The 19,695-nt window shown below is 43.1% G+C and overlaps 1 protein-coding gene across 2 annotated transcripts; it reads right to left on the bottom strand.

Annotated features, from left to right (window-relative positions):
- Positions 1-228: 228 nt before the first annotated feature.
- FGF16 (fibroblast growth factor 16) lies at positions 229-16,185 on the bottom strand. 2 transcript variants are annotated; one of them, XM_065556602.1, is made up of 3 exons: positions 8,726-9,189; positions 7,727-7,830; positions 229-1,199 (listed from the first exon to the last, which is right to left on the bottom strand). In XM_065556602.1, the coding sequence occupies exons 1-3, from the start codon at positions 8,751-8,753 to the stop codon at positions 954-956; spliced, it is 378 nt and encodes a 125-aa protein (XP_065412674.1). In that variant the 5' UTR covers positions 8,754-9,189; the 3' UTR covers positions 229-953. The 2 variants fall into 2 exon arrangements, with proteins under 2 accessions (XP_065412674.1, XP_005291848.1); XM_005291791.4 differs by lacking the exon at positions 8,726-9,189 and adding an exon at positions 15,281-16,185 and having other exon boundaries at positions 232-1,199.
- Positions 16,186-19,695: the final 3,510 nt, after the last annotated feature.

The raw sequence follows: 19,695 nt of genomic DNA, 5'->3' as shown, positions 1-19,695 counted from the left end.
GACTGGACTCGATGACCTCTCGAGGTCCCTTCCAGTCCTAGAATCTATGGATCTATGATCAGGTGCTGCCTTTGAGTGCTACCTTTCATTAGCGCTGGGTTTTACAGATTTGTGCTGCCCATCCCACCGTTCTCATCGTTGGTTTGTTTGCCTCCACCTCAACCCAAAACACTGTGCTGTTCATTCTCATGGTAAGCGAACAAAACAAAGTTAGTGAGAAATCCACAATATAAAGACAATTTTATTGCCAATAAGCTCTTAAAACTCTTTTTTTCCTGTTTCAGTAGGACCTTATTCTTCCTGATGAAAATCCGGTCATAACATCTCTCATTAAAAATAAAATTATTTTGAAATAAATAAATATATAAAATAAATATCATATACATTTTATAAATAGTTTTGTCCTTATGCACAGTATCCATGCTTACATCTTAATAATGTTTCCCACCCTCACTCCCACCCTCAACAGCAGGAAAAAAACACACACATCAGGACCAGTCCATAATAATCCATGTCGCAAATTCCAGGGCCACTTCAGCAGGGTACCATTTGAAGGGCATCTTCTTAAAACATAACCATTCCAAGCTTACCAGCAGCATCTGTATCAGTTCTGTGGTCTTTTTCTTTCCTGTAATCAAGTTGTTGTGGTTTGTTTGTTTTTTGTTTTGAATCATCATTGCATGTGAATATTCCACCTCTTTCATAACCACCAGGTAAAGACAGTGAATGAAAATGAAAGATTATATGGAGGGCTCCCTTCCCATCCCCTATCCCCCACCCCCACAAATAACCCAGCTTTGATATACACTTTAAACGGCAGTGTTGAATTCAAGGTAAGTGCTTTTCTATGTTATCTAAGTTTATAGGAATGATGGAATGACTATTAATATAGTGCTCCAGGAAAAAGCTTGGGAACCCAAGTATGTACATTGATTGGACAGCTGCAGGAACTATCACCTATAGTGGAAAAGATCTCTGTACATTGCAGGTATTTTAGCAGGGTCCACAGGTCTGGGTAAAAAATGAGTGAACTTCTGGTGTCTCTTAGTCCTGTATCCTTCACGAGGTGAGCCATCCTTGTTCAAAGCCACATAATACTGTCTCTCAGAGTCGGAATGTTTGTAGAGAGTCGAGGCATAGGTGTTGTACCAGTTTTCTTCAAACTGCTCTCGGAAAACGCACTCCCTCGTAAGTTTCTTCTGTGTTGGGGGGTGATGAGAAAGAGAGAAAAGACACACGCGTGAACTTTATACTTGTAATTTGTTATAGATTCCATTTCTTCCTCGTCTTGCACCTCAATTTCCTGAACTTTCTTGGCTTCCTAATTCTGGCTCCCCTGAGGCTAGCCTCTGCTGACTGTAATGTGCACCGTTGCAACATGCTTCATTTCCCCATTCATTAATGCTAGAGATGAGCCCAAAATTATAAAAGCCCAAATTCAAATACCCTTGAACTTTGAGAGGGAAGGCAGCAAAATCCAAATTGAGATCTGGAGCTGAATTTTGCTGTTTTAAAAATAGACTGAATCAAAACTCAAAACCTGCACCCCCCTGGAATAAGGAGTGTTTGAGAGCTGTATCTGAATGTTGCAGCTTGGCTACATCTTTAATTCATGCAGGGAAAGGCTCTGGCCTAAGAGGGCATCGCTGTGCTTTGTATGCTGCATGATGCACAGCATTAAGGGCTGCTACAAGGAGATCAGAGTTTGCCTATCACCTTAAGCACAAGACTTGTCATCTATATAATGTACAAATACTTTTAGCTGACCAGCGATTAACAGTGGAAAAGGGTGCAGTTAATTTCAATGGGTTAAATAACCCTGACATGCACTTTGAACTCTCAGAGCACCCAACCATATAAAATAGAATAATGAAAGGTCTAGACAGGCTATAATATCTGGAAAAGCCAGAGAACTGTGGTCTGAGGCCATAAACATAATGGAAAAAGGTCTTTGTGCTCAGCGGCATAGTACTGTCCTACAGGCAGGGCACCAACCAATAATGGTTGGTGCCAGATCCTGAAGCATAGTGTGGCTGCTGTGTGCCAACATTGCCAGCCAATCTGTCACAGGCACCACTGGGTCCTTTAGTCTGAACCTCCTGTATATCAGTCCACGACCAGCCCCTGCACACTAAACCCAACAACCGAAATGTGACCAAAGTATTACAGCCCACAGGAGACTAGACTGTTCTGTGCCCCAGGCAGAGAATAACAGGGACCGAGGTGCCAGGGAAATGATTAAGTGAGATATACCCAGATAATCCTGGAAAGTGACTTGTAGCCACTGGGTGCAGAAAGCAACCTCCCCCTCCCCCCCCAAAGGTCACTGCCAATCTGACCTGGGGGGAAATTCCTCCCAACCCCTCATATGCTGATCAGTTAGACCTGGGGTAGTCAATTATTTCTGGTCAAGGTCCAAATTTCTTGCTCAAGGTCCAGACTCCAGAGAAGAAAATAGAAAAAATAAGTAAATAAAAATTTTTTGGGGTCCATTCAAAAGCATGTGGCAGTCCAGATTTGGCCTGTGGTCTACCTATTTGACTACCCCGCGTTAGACACTGAGCATGTGAGCAAGAAATAGCCAGCTAAGCACCTGAGAGCACAAATACTCGGTGTCACTTCAGAGCCCTGGTCCTCCCTTCCAGTGTCCCATGTCCAGCTGTGGCCATCCTGATGCTTCAGAGGAAGGAGATAAAAAAAAATCCCCAGAATACATTGGGGGAATCCCTTCCTGACCCCTGCTGATGGTCCACTAAAACCCTGAAGCATGAGCTTTAGGAACATAAGAGGCAAACCGGAAGTGAGCCATAGGACTGCTGAGCCTCTGTTCCCACCATCACAAGCAACCCCATCATACAATTGCACTCATAAATTTGTCCAGCTCTCTCTCAAAACTATTTAAGTTGTTTGCCCCCACAACTCCTACTGGGAGGCTGGTCTAGTCTGGGCATGGAGCCAGTGTAATCGGCCATCAGAGGATCAGCTCAGCATAGGGGAATTCTCAGGTGATACAGAGTCACTAGGACATAAGGGACGTCTGGGGCCTCCCTCTCTCTCATTGAACCCTGTCTGCCATGACTGCATCTTGGCTTTTGGCTGCTGGCGTTGACGTTAAACAATGTGCAAGAGATATGCACCAAGCTGACAGTGTGGCATGGAGAGTAGCATGTTTCTAACTGCAAAAGGACAAGTTAGATCTGTCACAGAAAAGATTTGCAGTCAACCCTCTACATTTAGCAACATACAGATTTATTAAATGGAGAAAAAATGAAAGCACTGAGGGAGTAGATGGCTTTTATCTTTGGGGCTGTTAAATTCACACACACAAAATTTATGCAAGATTGGCACAGAGAAAAATGACTTCCTTACTGAATCTTTACAAAAACACTAGACTATTCTACAGCAGTCTCCCAAAATATGGCCCTAACACCAGTACAAGATGCCATTTAATGGGCCTTTACTGTATAATACTGTTATACCTTTTAATAAGGGAATCCTGGTCAAAGTGTTGACACCTCTTCCAATATTTGGTGTTTTTCTTAAAGCCCTAACTCTTGGAATCCTATGATTACAAGAGAATCTCTGTTTTCACCTTTTTTTTTTTAAAGAAAATTTCTAGTCCTTCATGATTGCAGAGAAAAGCTTGCAAATGTGACCTGAGTTGTACCCTGAAGGCAAATAAAATTAATACAAAAATTATTTTATTTATTGTTTGTTTTTAATTCTCATGTTTTTTAACATTTGGACTTAATGATACTGCTGTTAAAGCCACCTGGCCAGTATGAAGAACATTTTCTAATGCACAGGTCTGTGGTGGCAGAAAGGAAAAGTCCAATGATATTATACTGAAATTAATTCTGTTACCAACTAAGATTATATGCTATTATATTGACATTTCTGTGGCATGACATTAATGGATTCTGTAGTTTGATTGGCCTGATTATGAGACTGTCTGTTGCTTTAAAATTGCAACTACAGTGCTTCAAAGCAAAACAAGCAGAATGCAAGTTAGTTTCTTACATTTCAAGAGTACAACTTAAGGTTCTGACCCAGAGGTGGGCAAACTATGGCCCGTGGGCCACATCCGCTGTCCTGCCCGGCCCCTAAGCTCCCGGCCAGGGAGGCTAGCCCCCAGCCCCTCGCCTACTGTCCTCCTCCCCCGCAGCCTCAGCTTGCCGTGCCACCAGCGCTCTGGGTGGTGGGGCTGCGAGCTCCGGCCAGGCAGCATGGCTGCGAGAGCTGCCGGCCTGCCCCAGTGCTTTAGACTGCACAGTGGCGTGGCTGGCTCCAGCCGGGCGGCACGGCTGCCAGTCCTGGTGCTCTGAGCGGCATGGTAAGGGGGTGGGGGTTGGATAAGGGGCAGGGGATCCCGGGAGGAAGTCAGAGGACAGGGAGTAGGGGACGATTGGATGGGCCAGATGTTCTGGGGGAGGGGGCGATCAGGGGACAGGGAGCAGAGGGGGTTGGATGGGGCAGAGGTTCGAGGGGTGGTGGTCAAGGGACAGGGAGCAGGGAGGGTTGGATAGGCATGGGTGTCCTGGGGGGCCTGTCAGGGGGCGGGGGTGTGGATAGGGATCGGGGCAGTCAGGGGACAGGGAGCAGGCGGGGTTAGATAGGGGGTGAGGTCCCAGGGGGGTGGTTAGGGTGGGGGGGTCCTGGGAGGGGGCAGTCAGGGAACAAGGAGCAGGGGGGGTTGGATGGGTCTGGGGTTCTGAGGGGGGCAGTCAGGGGGCGGGAAGTGGGAGGGGGCAGATAGGGGGCAGGTGCCAGGCTGTTTGGGGAGGCACAGCCTTCCTTACCCGGCCCGCCATACAGTTTTGGAACCCCGATGTGGCCCTCAGGCCAAAAAGTTTGCCCACCCCCGTTCTGACCCCAAGAGATGGTGAGCACCCAACTTCTCCTGACTTCAGTAGGAGTTGTAGTAGCTGGGCTCTTTTCAGAAGCAAGCCCTACTTCCTGAAGTACAATCTCATTTTTTGTTATCTGGTATAATTGTTGTTTAAATTAAATTAAAATTAAATGAAACCAAATGGAAAACAAGAGTGACAAGAATGCAGATTTAGGGTCCCTGCTGTTGTGTGGTTTAAATTTTCCAACCAACATTTTTCTCAGTATTTATATGCCAATAGACACACAACAGGATCTCATAATGTTTCCTTAGACATTACCCCCTAAGGGCTCTGCGTATGCCTTTTACAACAAGTGTAACTGCACATTCCATCCTTCTGGGCTGTCTTCCTAATCTGTGAACATGCGGCACATCAATCGAGAGAAGAAGCTTTCTCCCTTTTGCTCTATTCTATGCATGTGTAATGCCATGAAGTACATTGGTATACTATCCTCACTTCCACCGAGATGCTTACCAAAAATTAGCCATCTAATGTGGGGTAGGTTGTAGGACGCTTGGAGGCAGCGGATAATTATTAATTTATAGGTTATCAAAGAAAAACACCAACAACCCAAACTTTCAGTAATTTGGAACCATTGAGTCATGCTCATCACTAACCTACATAAATGTGTGATTGTTGCTCTCATCTTTCCTCCTTTTATTTGTTATACTCATTTGGTGCATTTTATTTCAAAGTAGATAAGTCTTCAGGGCGGAGAGTGTGTGCAGGTATGCTGATGAGCACAATGGGGCCCCAATCCTAATGGAGGCTTTTGTTCACTAAGATGATTTAAATAGTTCATAATAATGATGATGTGGCAGGTTTTGATTTTGAGAAACAAGGCTAAGGTTTGAGCATCACCATGTCATAAATCCTGTATCAGCTACATTGCACATGCCATATATATTTAGACATGCAGTGCATAGCTTATCAGTCAGTTAAATATATGCAATATAGGTGAATTAATTTTACTACAAACCCTTAACTGCCTTTTTTCTGTTTAAATGTGTAACCTTAACATTGCATACATGTAGGGCTCTGCATTTAAATTTTGGGTTTTTTTATTTGGAGGGGTATTTTAAAGGACATGAGGGGAAAAGGGGGAAATTGCCTATGCAGAGAAGCATTAAATTATCCTTATCCCTCTTAGGCTTTGAAGTTCACACCTCATGAAGAGAAATGGGCTTTGTGCAAGTGGTAGTGTGTGGGGGCAGCAGGAGGAAGAGGGTGAGTTCAGAGTTTTGCTGCTATTGTTTATTTGGCTGGTTTTCTATGAAGGTTTGTACACCCAGAATACTCCAGTTTAATGTACGGTGTGATTTTAAAGTGATTTGGTTCAATCAGTGTAAAAAGCTGGGTTGTCCTGTTTCGGTTTGAACAAGCTTTATTTCAATTTGGATTAAATTGATTAGGAATGGATTTAAACTACACTGAAATAAGCTCCTTTTAAACAAAAATAAGTGTGTCCACACATGGGTTTGCATTGGTTTAACTAAACCAGTTCAAATTTGTGAGTGTAGAAAAGGTCTGAAGGGGATTTATTTTGCTTTAGTTTAAGTCGATTAGCTCAAACCAATTCCTGACCTGAAAGAACACACTCCTAAACTGAAATTAAAGGCGGAAACCCTAGCCACGTTGAAGTCAATAGCAATTTTCAATCGGGGTCAGGTTATCATCTGGAGCATCCACAAAGAGGTCTGCACTAGTTTAACTAATCAGTTTAAAACCCAATTTAAATTAAAATTGGTGCAGTTTTCTCATGTAGACATTTTGATGGATTGTGCTGGATGTATTGTAGTAAGACATTTCCAGTCTCCATTCTGCAGCAGCCCAGGGGCCTATTTCATCAGGCAGAGACACTATACTATGGGGATGTCACAAAGGGGGTGGAGCTTCATTAACGTCCACTAAAAGTCTTAGCGGATGTCTGTGCCAAAGGATTTTTCAATCACAGAACTTTCTATCCTTCCCTGTCCCAAATCAGTGCTACCAAGGCTTGATTCCTCCATAAGAACCATTTACAGGCATTGTTTGGCGGGATTTTTCCAGCTATTTTGGAGTTATTGGTAAGCAAAACAAGTCTCTCTTCATCAATTTTAAACAGGCTGAAGTGACTTTCCAATGGGATGAGACCAAGAATAGAAAATTTCAGTGCCAAAGGGGCATTTTTTAGAAGGTTATGAGAACACAGGAGTTATAATGAAAGTCCCACCATAGCTTTAAGTACAGCTTTCATTATTGAAAAGCTATAATATAAATGTATGCATCTGCAGACGTGTATATATATATATTCCTGTGTGAACCCAGATCATTCAGAGAAGAAAAGTGACAGGCTGTTCAGATGACAGAACACAAACACACACCCTGATGGTGCGCTATAATTTATTTCCTTGCCTTTAGTTTATGATCACCACAATACCCCTGAATGGCAGAACCACAAGTGAGCTACACAAAGCTCCCAAACAAAGGCTAATAATAAAAGCTTTATCCTCATCATGTTCTTGTGTGTTTTCTTTATCCCAAATATTTGTCAGGTTTTGTCAGAGCTTTGGTCGGTCTCTCTGCTTTTTTCTACTTCAACTTCGGTTGCAACTATGACAACAATGGAATAATTGATATGGGTGGAGCTACATGACATCCACAGGTTCAGTGCAGAGTCATTGGATTGGTTGTAACAGGCTTGCAGATGACCATGTGCTTAGGGAAGGCTGGCAGCTTATGTGATGACCCTGTCAGACTCTCACACGTTATATGGGCAGTACCCAGGCTAGCCCAGCTCTCAGAAGGCACTGTGTAAGTTTTATAGTATTACAATGATTATAAAACCTCACACTTACCGACCCATACAGCTCGCCTCTCTCATTCATTCCGAGGTAGAGTCCTGAATCCACCCCACGGATACTAACCAGCCCCACTGCCAGGCTAATGAACTCCAAAATCCCTAAAGAAGAGGAATACAGATCATTCAGAGAACAGAACTGACACCAGGTACAAGTGACAAAAATAAATCAGCCTTCCTCAGCCTGTTGGAAGACCTCTTTGTTTACAGGGCATTCCATGGGCCCTGACTCTCCTCTTGCTCACACAAATGTAACCCATTGCACTCTGAAATCCTCACCTGTAAAGCATTGCTATATTCTTCAGGAAGAGTAATCCTTTATGAGTAAAGTATCATGAGTTTCCTTACCAGTCACTGCAGGACGAGACAGGTGAGTATTTTGTCCCTGGTCTGGTAACTGTCCTTAACATTCTGGAAGGCTCTATAGTAACAATGTTTATTATCCACTGAAAGTGAGGTGATGATGGTCCCCACCATGCTTTCTGTTTGTGGACAGCCTGGGGGGACTGGCTCATCGGAAAACCCTTCGGAGGTTTGCAGTGACGGCACGGCAAGGCTATGGACGATTTCCCTCTCTCTTAGTTCAGAGGTTGGTTATGTACTTGTCTCTGCCTGCGTGTGTGCACCCAGGCATCTCAACTAATTCACTGAGAGCCATGGCATGGAAGAGAAGAGTGTGTTCACTCCCCCAGTCCAAGCTTCTGTTTAAACTGATGGGAGAGAGATTTCCACTGACAGAACATCTCCCTCCTTCTAACCTTTCATACATCTCTGAATCTATTGCCACAGCTCCTAGAATGTCCAGCCCGGGGTGAGCACACCTCCCCCACCCCGCTCATGTTACCTCACACGGCTCCTCTTGTGCGTGTGCCCCAGAATTCTCAATGCACCACCTGGAGTGAGTTCACCATCTGCCACCTGCTGACTTTACTGGGAGTCACATGGCTCGAAACCCTCCCTTTCACCCACATCCGCTTTTGACTCTTTGGAAATGTACCTTCCAGTATGTCAGGTGTATCGCTCATACAACAAGGACGGTATGGCTAAATATAGGACAGATGTCCCACTTTCCCTCCACTTCCTCAGTCATAGGTAGGTAGCCTTCTCACTCGCCTGTGCAGTACACCTGTGTCGTGCTGGCAGCTAAACAAATGGCAATGAGTTAGACTTCCTAGTTCAACTTAAATTTTGCTCCCACAGATAAGCTGTTTTTTGGTTTTCTTCCCAGCTTGTGCCTTGACACTTGTGTGGTGTTAGAACTATTCCACCAGCAGCTATAAGACTGGTAGCCCTTCTTTTACATCTGCCAGCTGTGAATGTAGTCCCAATTTAATCTCTCCACCCTCCTGACTAACATACCGTGGACCAGATCAAACTTCCACTAAAGTCAGTGAGAGCTGCTGGGTATTGAGCACTTTTGGAAAAAGGTCACTTACTTAACAGCTGAAATATCGACTTCAGAGCCAAAATGTAGACTTCTGTTTTTTTTAAATCTTGACCTAAATGTTCTTAATGGATTGGCACACACGTTTTCTAGAGGGTTAAATCTGAAGCTATATTCAGTTTGGGAAAACCTATCCTTCCTATGACCCCAGACTCGCTTCTGCCAGTGAAGTGAGTCACCCTGTTGTGACTCTACTACAAAAAAATGGAAGAATACAAATTATTTCCTTACGTTCTGTGCTTTCTACAAAGGGATATGTGGCAGGATCCAGAAATTACTTGTTTTCTAGCAAGCAGGGAGTTAACTCCTACCTTAGACAAAAGTCCCAGTCAGCCAGTCTGGGGCAATACAGGGGACTCTCTAAGAACAGGCCTTTGGTACTCAGCAAGGAGAGAAAGGGGGCTTTTTAGAAGGCCCAGTGGACACAGACTGGCTTGTGCTTTAGACTGTGGAGGTTTTCTGCTCACTACTGATATGTTTTCTGGGAGATGGCACGGTCCAGTGAACTGAGAGTCAAGAGGCCTAGTTTCTATTTCTTCCTCTGCAACTTGCTAATTCTGTAACTTGGGGCAAGTTACTTAACGTCTGTTCCTTTGCAAAGTGCTTTGAGATGTCCAGATGTAAAGGGCTATATAGCTCTTAACTATTATGCTACACCATTTTGTTTTCTTATTGTACCTTTAATCCATAAGAATCCCTTTCCTAGAGGCAGAGTCCGTGCTGAATGAGACTATTTTTATTTATTCTATTTTTTTGTTGCTGAAGCAACAAAATTCAGTTCATCAATTTACAATACTTTGGGGGTTTATTGCATTTGTGTTGAGTACATTTATCCCCTTGCAGTTTCACAATCAGCAACATTTGGGATGGGACATGAGGCAATGTGCCAAGGGGATTAATAAATAAAAGGGGGAGGGGGGAGTTGTAAATTGACTGGGCAAAGTCTGAATGAGAGTCTCACATAACGGAACAGGAATATAGCACTATCTTAGAAGCTAGGAGCCTCTTTCTCACCCAGTAAGATTAATTAATTTTTATTTGAGTGAGAAATGCCTGAAAATGTTTGAGAACAGTGAATCTATCTAAAGTACTTATACCACCCCTATTTCCACAGCATCTAAGTGCCTCATAACACCCCCACTTTACAGATGGGGAAGTGAGCACAGAAAGCCTAAGTGACTTGTCTAAGGTACAACAGGAAGACTATGACACAGCTGGGAGTTGAACCATAGTTTGCCAAGTCCTGGACTAGCAACTTAAGCACTAAACTCTCCTTTTCCTTTCCAAACGGATGGGTAAACAAAACTTATCCTACTCTGGGGTAGATGTCTACCTCTATTTTTGCAGGCACTTATCTCTCTTCCAGTATACCCATGACAATCTCTTCTGACAATGTCACTTGTAATATTCTTCTTTTCTGATCATCTGAGTGGCACTTAGAGAAGCGAACCAAGGACAACTATGTTGAAATAACATTAAGAGTGTAACTTAAACCCACAAAAGTCAGGAGAGAGAGTGAAAGCTGAAAAAAATGTGGGCGGACATCCATCTTGTCCTTAACTCACTCCAACTGCTAGACAAAATTGCAGCTTTATGCCTCTGATCTCCACCAGCACAGGGAGTGGCCACTGGGGTTAGATCAAGAATTTACTTTCTAACTGTAGTGGGGTGTGTTTATGGAAGTACGTGATTTTCTTTTCCAACACTTGTCTCTTCTTTTGTGGCTTGATTATTCATTCGGCTTGCTCTTTGAGTCCCTCTACATAATATTCAGAGAGATTTGACTAGAATTATTGCTGGATGAAGTAAACACTGAAGAGATGAATAATCTTCTACCCTCCTTTGTAATGGCCAGATTCCATTCACTGTTACATTACTAAATGAATGTTTAAGGAACTGTTCAGCTGGCCGCACCTGTCCCTTTTTGCACAACTATATCCATGTGCCTGGGTGTAGAAATATCAGATGTTGTAATGATCTCTACAAACCTAAAGCTTCAGCTAAAAACCTCAACAACTGTTTGGTAACAGGTGCACTAAAGTATGAATGTCAAAGTCTTCAGAGGAGCTTCCTCTATGGATTTCACTAGCTTCCCCCCCAAAAACAAACTTCAATACAGACTTTTTAGATCTGTGTTTGGGGGAGTTGTGTTTGCGGTCCTTATTACTCTCCAGTCTCAAGTGCGACAGCCTGATTCTCTTCTCAGGGCTTGTCTACACTGGCAATTTACAGCGCTGCAACTTTCTCGCTCAGGGATGTGAAAAAACAGCCCCGAGCGCAGGAAGTTTCAGTGCTGTAACGCGCCAGTGTAGACAGTGCACCAGCGCTGGGAGCCGCGCCCCTCATGGAGATGGTTTTTTTAGAGCGCTGTCAGTGCGCCGTGACCACACCAGCCACGTTAAAGCTACCCTTATAGATTAGATTACCCGTAACTTTGTTGAAGTCAATGGAGTAACACTGGTGTAAAACTGGCATAAGCCAGAAGAGAATTGGTCCCTGGTTGCAAGGAGTTTCTGAGTGAGTCTAGCATTCACATAAGGAGTGTTTCTCCCTGGGGAGCTGATGTTAATTTAAAATCCCTTCCAGATTTCTGCTAATCATCCATTTCTTTGGTATAGGAAAAGGTCCTGGCAGACCAGTAATAACTGAGATATGGTTTCAAATTCTTCCAGTTTCATCTATGATTCTTTAGGCAGGACTACTAGTTTTGTGCTGACATCTGGGAACTTCTCCAACATGAGACCTAGCTTTTCTCTACAAATCCTGGAGAGTGTTTCTCCAGATTCTGAGCTAATCCTATTCAAAGAGGAATGTGCTTCAACCTTTAGGCTACAGTATTCTCCATAAATATGACCCTGTTACCTTCTTTATTTCCTATGGACATATCTCTTGAAACCCATACTGGAACTCCCTCCCTTCGCCCCCAGAGGCTAGGAGCTCCCCATCATATTACTCTGATAGCATTTTGCTTCGTTGTCTTACTTTAAAGAAAACTTTGAAGTCTTGTACAGATTTAGACGCTGTACTCTGGGGATGGATCAGCAGAGGATGGTGCAGACACGGTACACTTTTTCCTGAACCCCATCCAACATTACGAGATAGATAACAAGTCCAGTTCCACCCCTTATCCCAGCTGCAGTTGGATAGATGCCATCGCTGTGGTGGCCCAGCGTGTTATCCTTGGAGTGGATCTAATTATCTGCTTAGGAGGTCAGGGTGCACCTTTCCGGTCTATGGGTCCTGTCAAGCTAGCACCCAAATCTCAGGAGTTTCTAAATCTGGCCACATTAAACTTAGTACCCTAAAGTAAACCCCATCTTTGGCTGTAGTCTAGGTCCTTCACCATGCTTTTTCACTTCCCCAGAATTGTGTAGTTTGCCTATTTCTGTAATAATTCATTGTCTTCTGACTGCTGCATGCAAAATTCAGGAATGCATTGGTACATGAAATTCTAATGCAAACCAGACTAGTTACACTGGAATTTAAATATTCATGGCTACTGAATGCAGATGGTGAAGACAGTGTGCCAATACATTATTACTTTGCATCTCTGTTGCAGCTAAGTTCAGTCCAACTTTATCTGAACATGAGGATTCCAGTGTAATCCTCTGGGGTCTTGCCCTGCAATTACAACAAATAACTATTTATTTTACACTGCCTTTGGGAAAACCCCGAAGGAGAAATCTGTAATATTTTATATCTGACGTCTGGTCTAGTTTATGTAGCTGGATGCCGACTGCTAAAACACTTATGGAATGCGAATGTTTCAATTTATTGAACACACACTATGATTAACTCTTAATCTTAACCTTGCAAAACTAATGAAACGTATTTGCCTGTTTTAATATGTGCAGTTTCCAAACTTTGTTTAGAGACAAATTAATTTTATCTTAAGTTTCAAAAAGTGGAACTGGGTGAGGTTCTGTCATTAGATGCTGATAGTTTATTACTACTTTTCTGCTCACTTTTTACACATCTTTAGAAAAATAAAGTGGCAGAAGTAGATAAAAAATATACAATAGATACAAAGGACTTTCTTTCAGTTCCCCTTAATATGGGAACCCATCACATGCTGTGAGATGAAAGGGAAAAGATGTGTGTCTTTCGGGAGGTAATTAAAGAGCACTTACCCCATGAGTCTATTACTACCTTACTCTGACCTGTGGGTTATGACTTTTTTGTTGATTTAGGCAAGGACATGCTACCTGCACCTGGTGTTTATGCAAGGTACAGTACATAGTCAGGGATTTGGGGTTTTTTTGTTTGATTCCAATCAATTCAAAATCCTTGCCTTCAGACAATAACAACAAAAATATTCATAAACTATTATTTCTCAGATAAAATGAATGAGTAACAAACCTTAGAAGACAGAATAGAAATCCTTTCAGGGAGGAGTTAAATTATTGCAAGCCACCAAGTCACAAGAATGTTTCTTACAACCTGTTGACTGTACAATTGAGATCACCAACTTGGGACTTGTTGATAGTTTACACAGACACCTGCACTATTTGCCAAAGTAGCAGGAGTTTTTCTTAACTCTGTTCAGACTTACTGTACTTCTGTGCTTGTGGCTTGAGATGCATTTTTCAAAGATTACATACAGTCTCATTAGAGATCTGTGAGTTTCTGTGACACTAATACAAACTCTAAAGTCTTTTTCAGCTTTGTCCTGGATGCTAGGTAAATCAGCAATGTTCTGCCTATCTTCATTTCTCTTTTCCTTCTTCTGAAGGTTAAGGTCACCAAATATTTTCTCAAAAAAAAAAAATCTTTCTGGACCTGCTGATCTGATTCTGCTTTGGGGACATTCTTAATGGCTACGCAAGTAAGGCAAAAGAAAGGACTTTAGTCCACAAAATCTGCAAAGGCAAGGGGGGAAAAAAAGGTTTGTTTTTGTTTGTTTCCCCAACGTGCTGTCTCTTCTTTCTTTTGCCTTTCTAGCTACCCTGAGCTTCAGAGGTTCGAAAAGAGCTGAAGTAACCAGCAAGTTGCTTTTTAAAAAAATCATGTTTTTGTGCACCTGCAGAATAATTTAGCAGTAGTAGAATAGGAAATTGAAAATAAAAATGCCCAAATTTCTGGGGAGTGAGCGCATTTGTTTAGAATTCTAATTATATCCATTGCAGGGATGATTTATATTAATAGTGTAATTAGTTTTGTATGTGAGACAGGCGGCTGGGTTCTTTGAACAAGTTCATAAAGAAAACAGGCACCCTCAGAGCCATCGCGTGTATTCAGCAGAGAAAAGACACCTGTTTCTTGGATGGGGGAAGATGTGGAGACCACTCTCCCACTTGGAGGGGAGGAGAAAATGGGGCTAACCCCTCACTTTCGGGGGGGGGGGGAAGAGATCACAAGGAGGCATTGCATCGAATTCAATGAGGAATTTAAAAAAGATCGAAAAGAAACAGGAATAAGCAGAGGCAAACACGTGGTTTGGAAGCTAACCAAGTTTGAGGTTTTAAGGCTGTAAACAGTGTTAACAAGGTGACTCGTGGGTACTTTTCTCTCCTTTTGCACGATTCCAGCGAACTTTTCCGCAAGATAAGGTGCCCTCAGGGATTCTGCCCCTGTCTCACCGCCAGGAGAGGACTCGGAGCCAGGCACTGAAACCCCTAGGGATTAACCTGACCCCACAAAAGCTTTTGCACCCTCCCCAGTTGCCCTGGCTGTGTTCAGGCGGGACAGACCTCTCCCCAGAATCCTCACTGCCTCTCTCCCCCTGCTTCCCCCCGCTTCCCCGTGTGGGAGTCTTGATTTGGCGTTTGAATCCGTGAACCCCAGTCGGACCAGGCAGGCAGAGAAGATTCCCTGATCCGCCTGTAGCAATGCAAAGAATGTGGCGCTTGTCTTCTGCTCAAACGCAGGGGGAAGAAGTGCAAAAAGCAGACTTGGCACAGGCCAAAAGAATGTGGAGGCAAATGGAGGTGAACTCAGGATCCTCAACCTGCTTTGTCTGGGACTGCAGGAAACTCAACCCAGACCCTAAGCAATCAGTGGAAAAGCGAGACTGGAACACCCCGCCCTTGCATTCCCCCCTCCGCTCCCCCCCAGCTCCCACACGTATAAGGAAAAATCAGTGATAAAGAATATAAGCCCCTTTCTTACCGAATCTGCTGTGATCCTGCCTGGTGCCATGCACCGTGCCATTAGGGAAGATTTCCAGATGGAAGCCCGTCCTGCAGTAGAGCTGCCTCCGCCTGAGAATACCTTTAAGGTGGGCAAAGTCAGTGGGAGATCCCCTCTGGAGCCTTCCTTCAATCTGTCCCAATCTCTCATTCAAAAAACCAGGAGAATCAGCTAAAGCAACATTCCCAAGAGAGGAGGAAAATCCATGCAAATCCAAATCCAGAGATCCAAGAAAGCCCCCTACCTCAGCCATCGCAATAGCAGAGAGAGAGAGTGTGTGTGTGTATGTGTGTGGGAGAGTGAGAATAGTGAATGTCTGTACAAACAATAAAAAAAATTGCTGGTCTCTTTTAAAATGTGTGTGTATATTAGATATAACTGATCAGCTGTGAGCTTGGCTGCCTTCAAGTAACTTCTCTACCCTCTCACAGTGTCTGATTTGAACGCCTGACCTTGCTTTGAATAAAAGTATTGTTTTTCCTTTGCATTGATCTCCTCTTGCCTTTCATAGCTGGATATGTCCAGCTATCAGATGCAAACTGCACTTTATATACATACACACTCCCCTTACATTGACATATTGGATATTTAAATGCAAGCCACACCTCACTGGCATCCCCTTTGGCTATTGCTTTTTTTTTTCTTTTTCTTCTTCTCTGATCCATTTGGCTTTTTTTTGAGAGAGAGAGAGAGAGAGAAGAGGGAAAAAAAGCTTCACTCCCTCTTTTATTATGAAAAAATGGCAGGAAAAGGCTACACATTGCAGTGAGGCATAACAGCTTTTGGCAGGTTCTTGTAAAACTGCTGATGAAATCATGGAGCCCTGTGTATGCAACCCTACTGATACACAGACTGCACAGTGCTGCTGGCTATCCAAAATACTTTGTGCGTGTGTAGCAGTTTGTCTGTCCCCTTCCTTCAGTTCAGTGCGTCTGTTTAGTTATATCAAGCACACTACTTTCGCAAAGAAACAAAACCAAGGTTCCCATCCCCCATCTCCTATTTTTCACACCAACCCTAAATGAATCACATTAAACCCCCTTCCCTATTCAGAAATCGGTATGGCAGGCGAAGGTTTTATTTTGTGGGGCTGAGGTTGGGGTTTGGAAGGGGAATGCATTTCAGACACGGTTTTTTGCAACATTAGACCCATCTGTAATTTTTTGTCCTGCACAATAGACATAGTGGTAGTGGTAGTGGGGGAGGGGGATAACATATAAGGAGAAGACTTTAGAAGCGTTTTTCAGCTAAATATGTAAAAACTGAAAGAGATCTTTTTGAAAAATGATACTGCAGATTTTATTACTTGATTTTACAAGCCACTTGAGAGAAGAATATATGGAAGGAGTTTCCAAGCCTGTTGTGGGCTTTCTCCCCACCTTTTTCATGTTGGAAACAGGTGTTTCCTAGCTCTCTCTTGCCCTGTGACACTGTATCTGTAACAGCAGCTGCTGGGTGAGCTGCAGACAGACAGAGTCAGGCACAGGGAGACATGGGGACCAGAAAATGCGTGGGGGGGGAACTAAACAGGAGGGGAGCTTGAACCCTGCCTTGATGCAATAAAATGAATATTTTTTCAGAGCTCCTTTTCCTTCTCCGTCCCCCCCACTTTAGCTCTCCCACCCTCAATTTCTGGGCTGCACGGTCACACAGCAGAGGACTCCCAAAGGAAAGGAGTGTCTGTGCTCTTGACCGCTAGAAGGCGCTGTTGCTCGCTGTATTGCCTGGTAGCAGCGCTCCTGTCCTTCCACTTGGCGTGTGTGTGTGTGTGTGTGTGGGGGGGGGGGGGGGGGTGGTGACCCGGCCCTCCCCCAGCCAGCTTGGAGTGGGGAGGGGGCAGTCTGGGGAGGGACAAGGCGATGTGCTCTCTACCGCCGCCCACTGGAGAGCAGCAGGGCAGCGCTTAGAGCCAGGGGAGGCAGCCAGCCTGCAATGGAGACACAGCAAAGGGGGTTAAAAACAATAATAGTTACAGGGAGCTGAAAATACTGGGAGATTAATATTCCTAAAACAGCCAACCCCCCCCCCCAACCAACCAACCCACCCCCACTATTCAATGTCAGCTTTTCCGAGGAAAATAATTCCTTCCAATAACACTTTGTCCTCCTCCCACTGTCCATCCAAGCCCATCACACCCCTTAACAGATATGACTAGAACCTCGCTGTGTGTGGGGGGTGTATTATCCCCATTGTATGGAGGAGTAAACCAAGGCACAAAGTGGTGCAGCGACTTGCAGAAGGACAAAAAGCAAAAGGAAGTGAAGCCAGAAGTCCTGCTTGGCACTCTGCTGCTCTATGCCTCCCTAGACCCATCTTTTCTTATGTGAAATATAATAAATCACTAACAATAAAAAGTGACAAGGAGTCTGGTGGCACCTTAAAGACTAACAGATCTGCTAGTCTTTAAGGTGCCACCAGACTCCTTGTTGTTTTTTCAGACACAGACTAACCCGGCTACCCCCTGATAATAAAAAGTGAAATAAAATCCCAAGTTTGTGTCTGAAGTGGAGGTAGAAACAGGTTTTAAATGAGGACTAATGTGTCCAAGAGATGGCTATGAGTGGATGACTGGAATTCGGGCTGATGTTAATAGTGATATTTGAAGCATAAAAGGTTGGTTTTTTTTTTAAATTTCTTCCTGGAATAAAATCTACAGAAATTTAACAATTGCCTTTCACTGTCTGTTCTTACATTGGAGAAATTATCTCTCGGTGGGCAAAAAATCTGTCAGTGGATGACTGAAGAATAGGCTGTACAGGGTGAAAATGGCAAAAGTCCAAGATAAAACAGACCCTATCAAGTTAAATAATCATTAAGGTCTAATAGTGCAAACTCCAGGTGTAATGCTAACAGTCAACAGGATACTCACAATGGAGTACACTGTGGGTGAAATCTTGGCCCCACTGAAGTTAATAGGAGTTTTGTCATTGATTTAACTGGGGCCAGGATTTCCTCTTATGTCTGGAAGTAAGTGTTTAAAGGGTCAGGGCCTAGATGTATTAGAAAAAGGAGAGAGAGACAGAAACACTCTTTCATAATGGGCCTGATCCATATCCCACTGAAGGTATAGGCGGCTCTTTCCACGGACTTCAAGGGGCTTTGGATCGAGTCCAATATCCTTAAACCAAATCCAAAGGAGGACTAGAGGAGCATTCACGAAACTGACTGGTACTAAGGTTCAATTACATTACAGTAAAATCCAGGATTTAATAAAAAACACAAACCTACATGCTTAATGTAAAACAAAAGCAGGGAAATCCCCAGCCCAGGCTGACATTCCTCTCTTAACTCTGGTGATTATGGTTAGCTTTTGCAGCGTCTGCAATACAGTCTGTAGGAAATTATATAGCCCACTACAACAATGCAGGATGTTTAGGCACAATAGGATGAGGGGAAGGTAGCTTTCACTTCCTTTTTTGTCTTTAATTTCCTGTTTTTTTGCTAAGAGGATGAAAAAAAAAAGAGTAGAGAAATTTGTTTCCTGCAGTGTTACAAAATATATATAATTTAAATTCAAGGGTCTGGACTGACTCCTTTAAAGAAGGAATACTTAATTAGCTATTTTCCCATGTATTATATAGAATATAATTTTGTACTAATTTATTTCTTAAAATGCGGGAGAAAATTATATACAACATGTGCCACAATAAAGGGGAAAACTATAATTCTATAATACAATGTATGTATGTCATAATCCATGTAGTTTTCTCTAGGTTTATGTGTTGATTAAAGTGTATATTGTCTACCGGGGGAATTGGAATGATTATAGCCAAACTACTCTCCCTTTCTATTTAAACAAGTTGCAGCAATATTTATATTAATTTGAGCATAATGGCCCTTTCAGAGCCATTACCATCTATTGTGGGAATGCACATTTAGCCAGGTAGTAAAACTCCTAATTACATTTATTTGTTAAATAATTACTGTTCATAGGCAACAGCCACATTTTATAGCTCACCTACTAATTGTAAAATCAAAGGCTTTGATCCTGCAATTGACTCTTCACAGGCACAGGACTCCACCCATCTGCAACAAATTGCAGGACAGGGGTCAGAGTTATAAATTAGTTAGAAAAGTGTAAAATAAATAAAATAATCAAACCCTGATACTGTAGAGCCTCTGCCCAAGACAATGCCATTGATAAAGGATTCAGGTAGGGTTGCCAATTTTGTTTAGATATGTTCCTAGAGATTTCATTACATGACATAATCTTTAATTAAAGATTAATCTTTAATTCCTGGAGACTCCAGGCCAATCCTAGAGGGTTGGCAACCCTAGCCAGGCCTAGATAAAAATTTGTTAATAGCATTGATAGCTATGGCCACATACAAGAAATCAGATATATGAGGAACAAGACAATTTAGAGAATAAAGAAGCATGATGGAGACCCTTTT

Source organism: Chrysemys picta, chromosome 9 (genome assembly GCF_011386835.1).
Source record: "Chrysemys picta bellii isolate R12L10 chromosome 9, ASM1138683v2, whole genome shotgun sequence".
NCBI classification, from domain to species: domain Eukaryota; kingdom Metazoa; phylum Chordata; order Testudines; family Emydidae; genus Chrysemys; species Chrysemys picta.
This window is presented reverse-complemented; position numbering and strand designations above follow the sequence as displayed.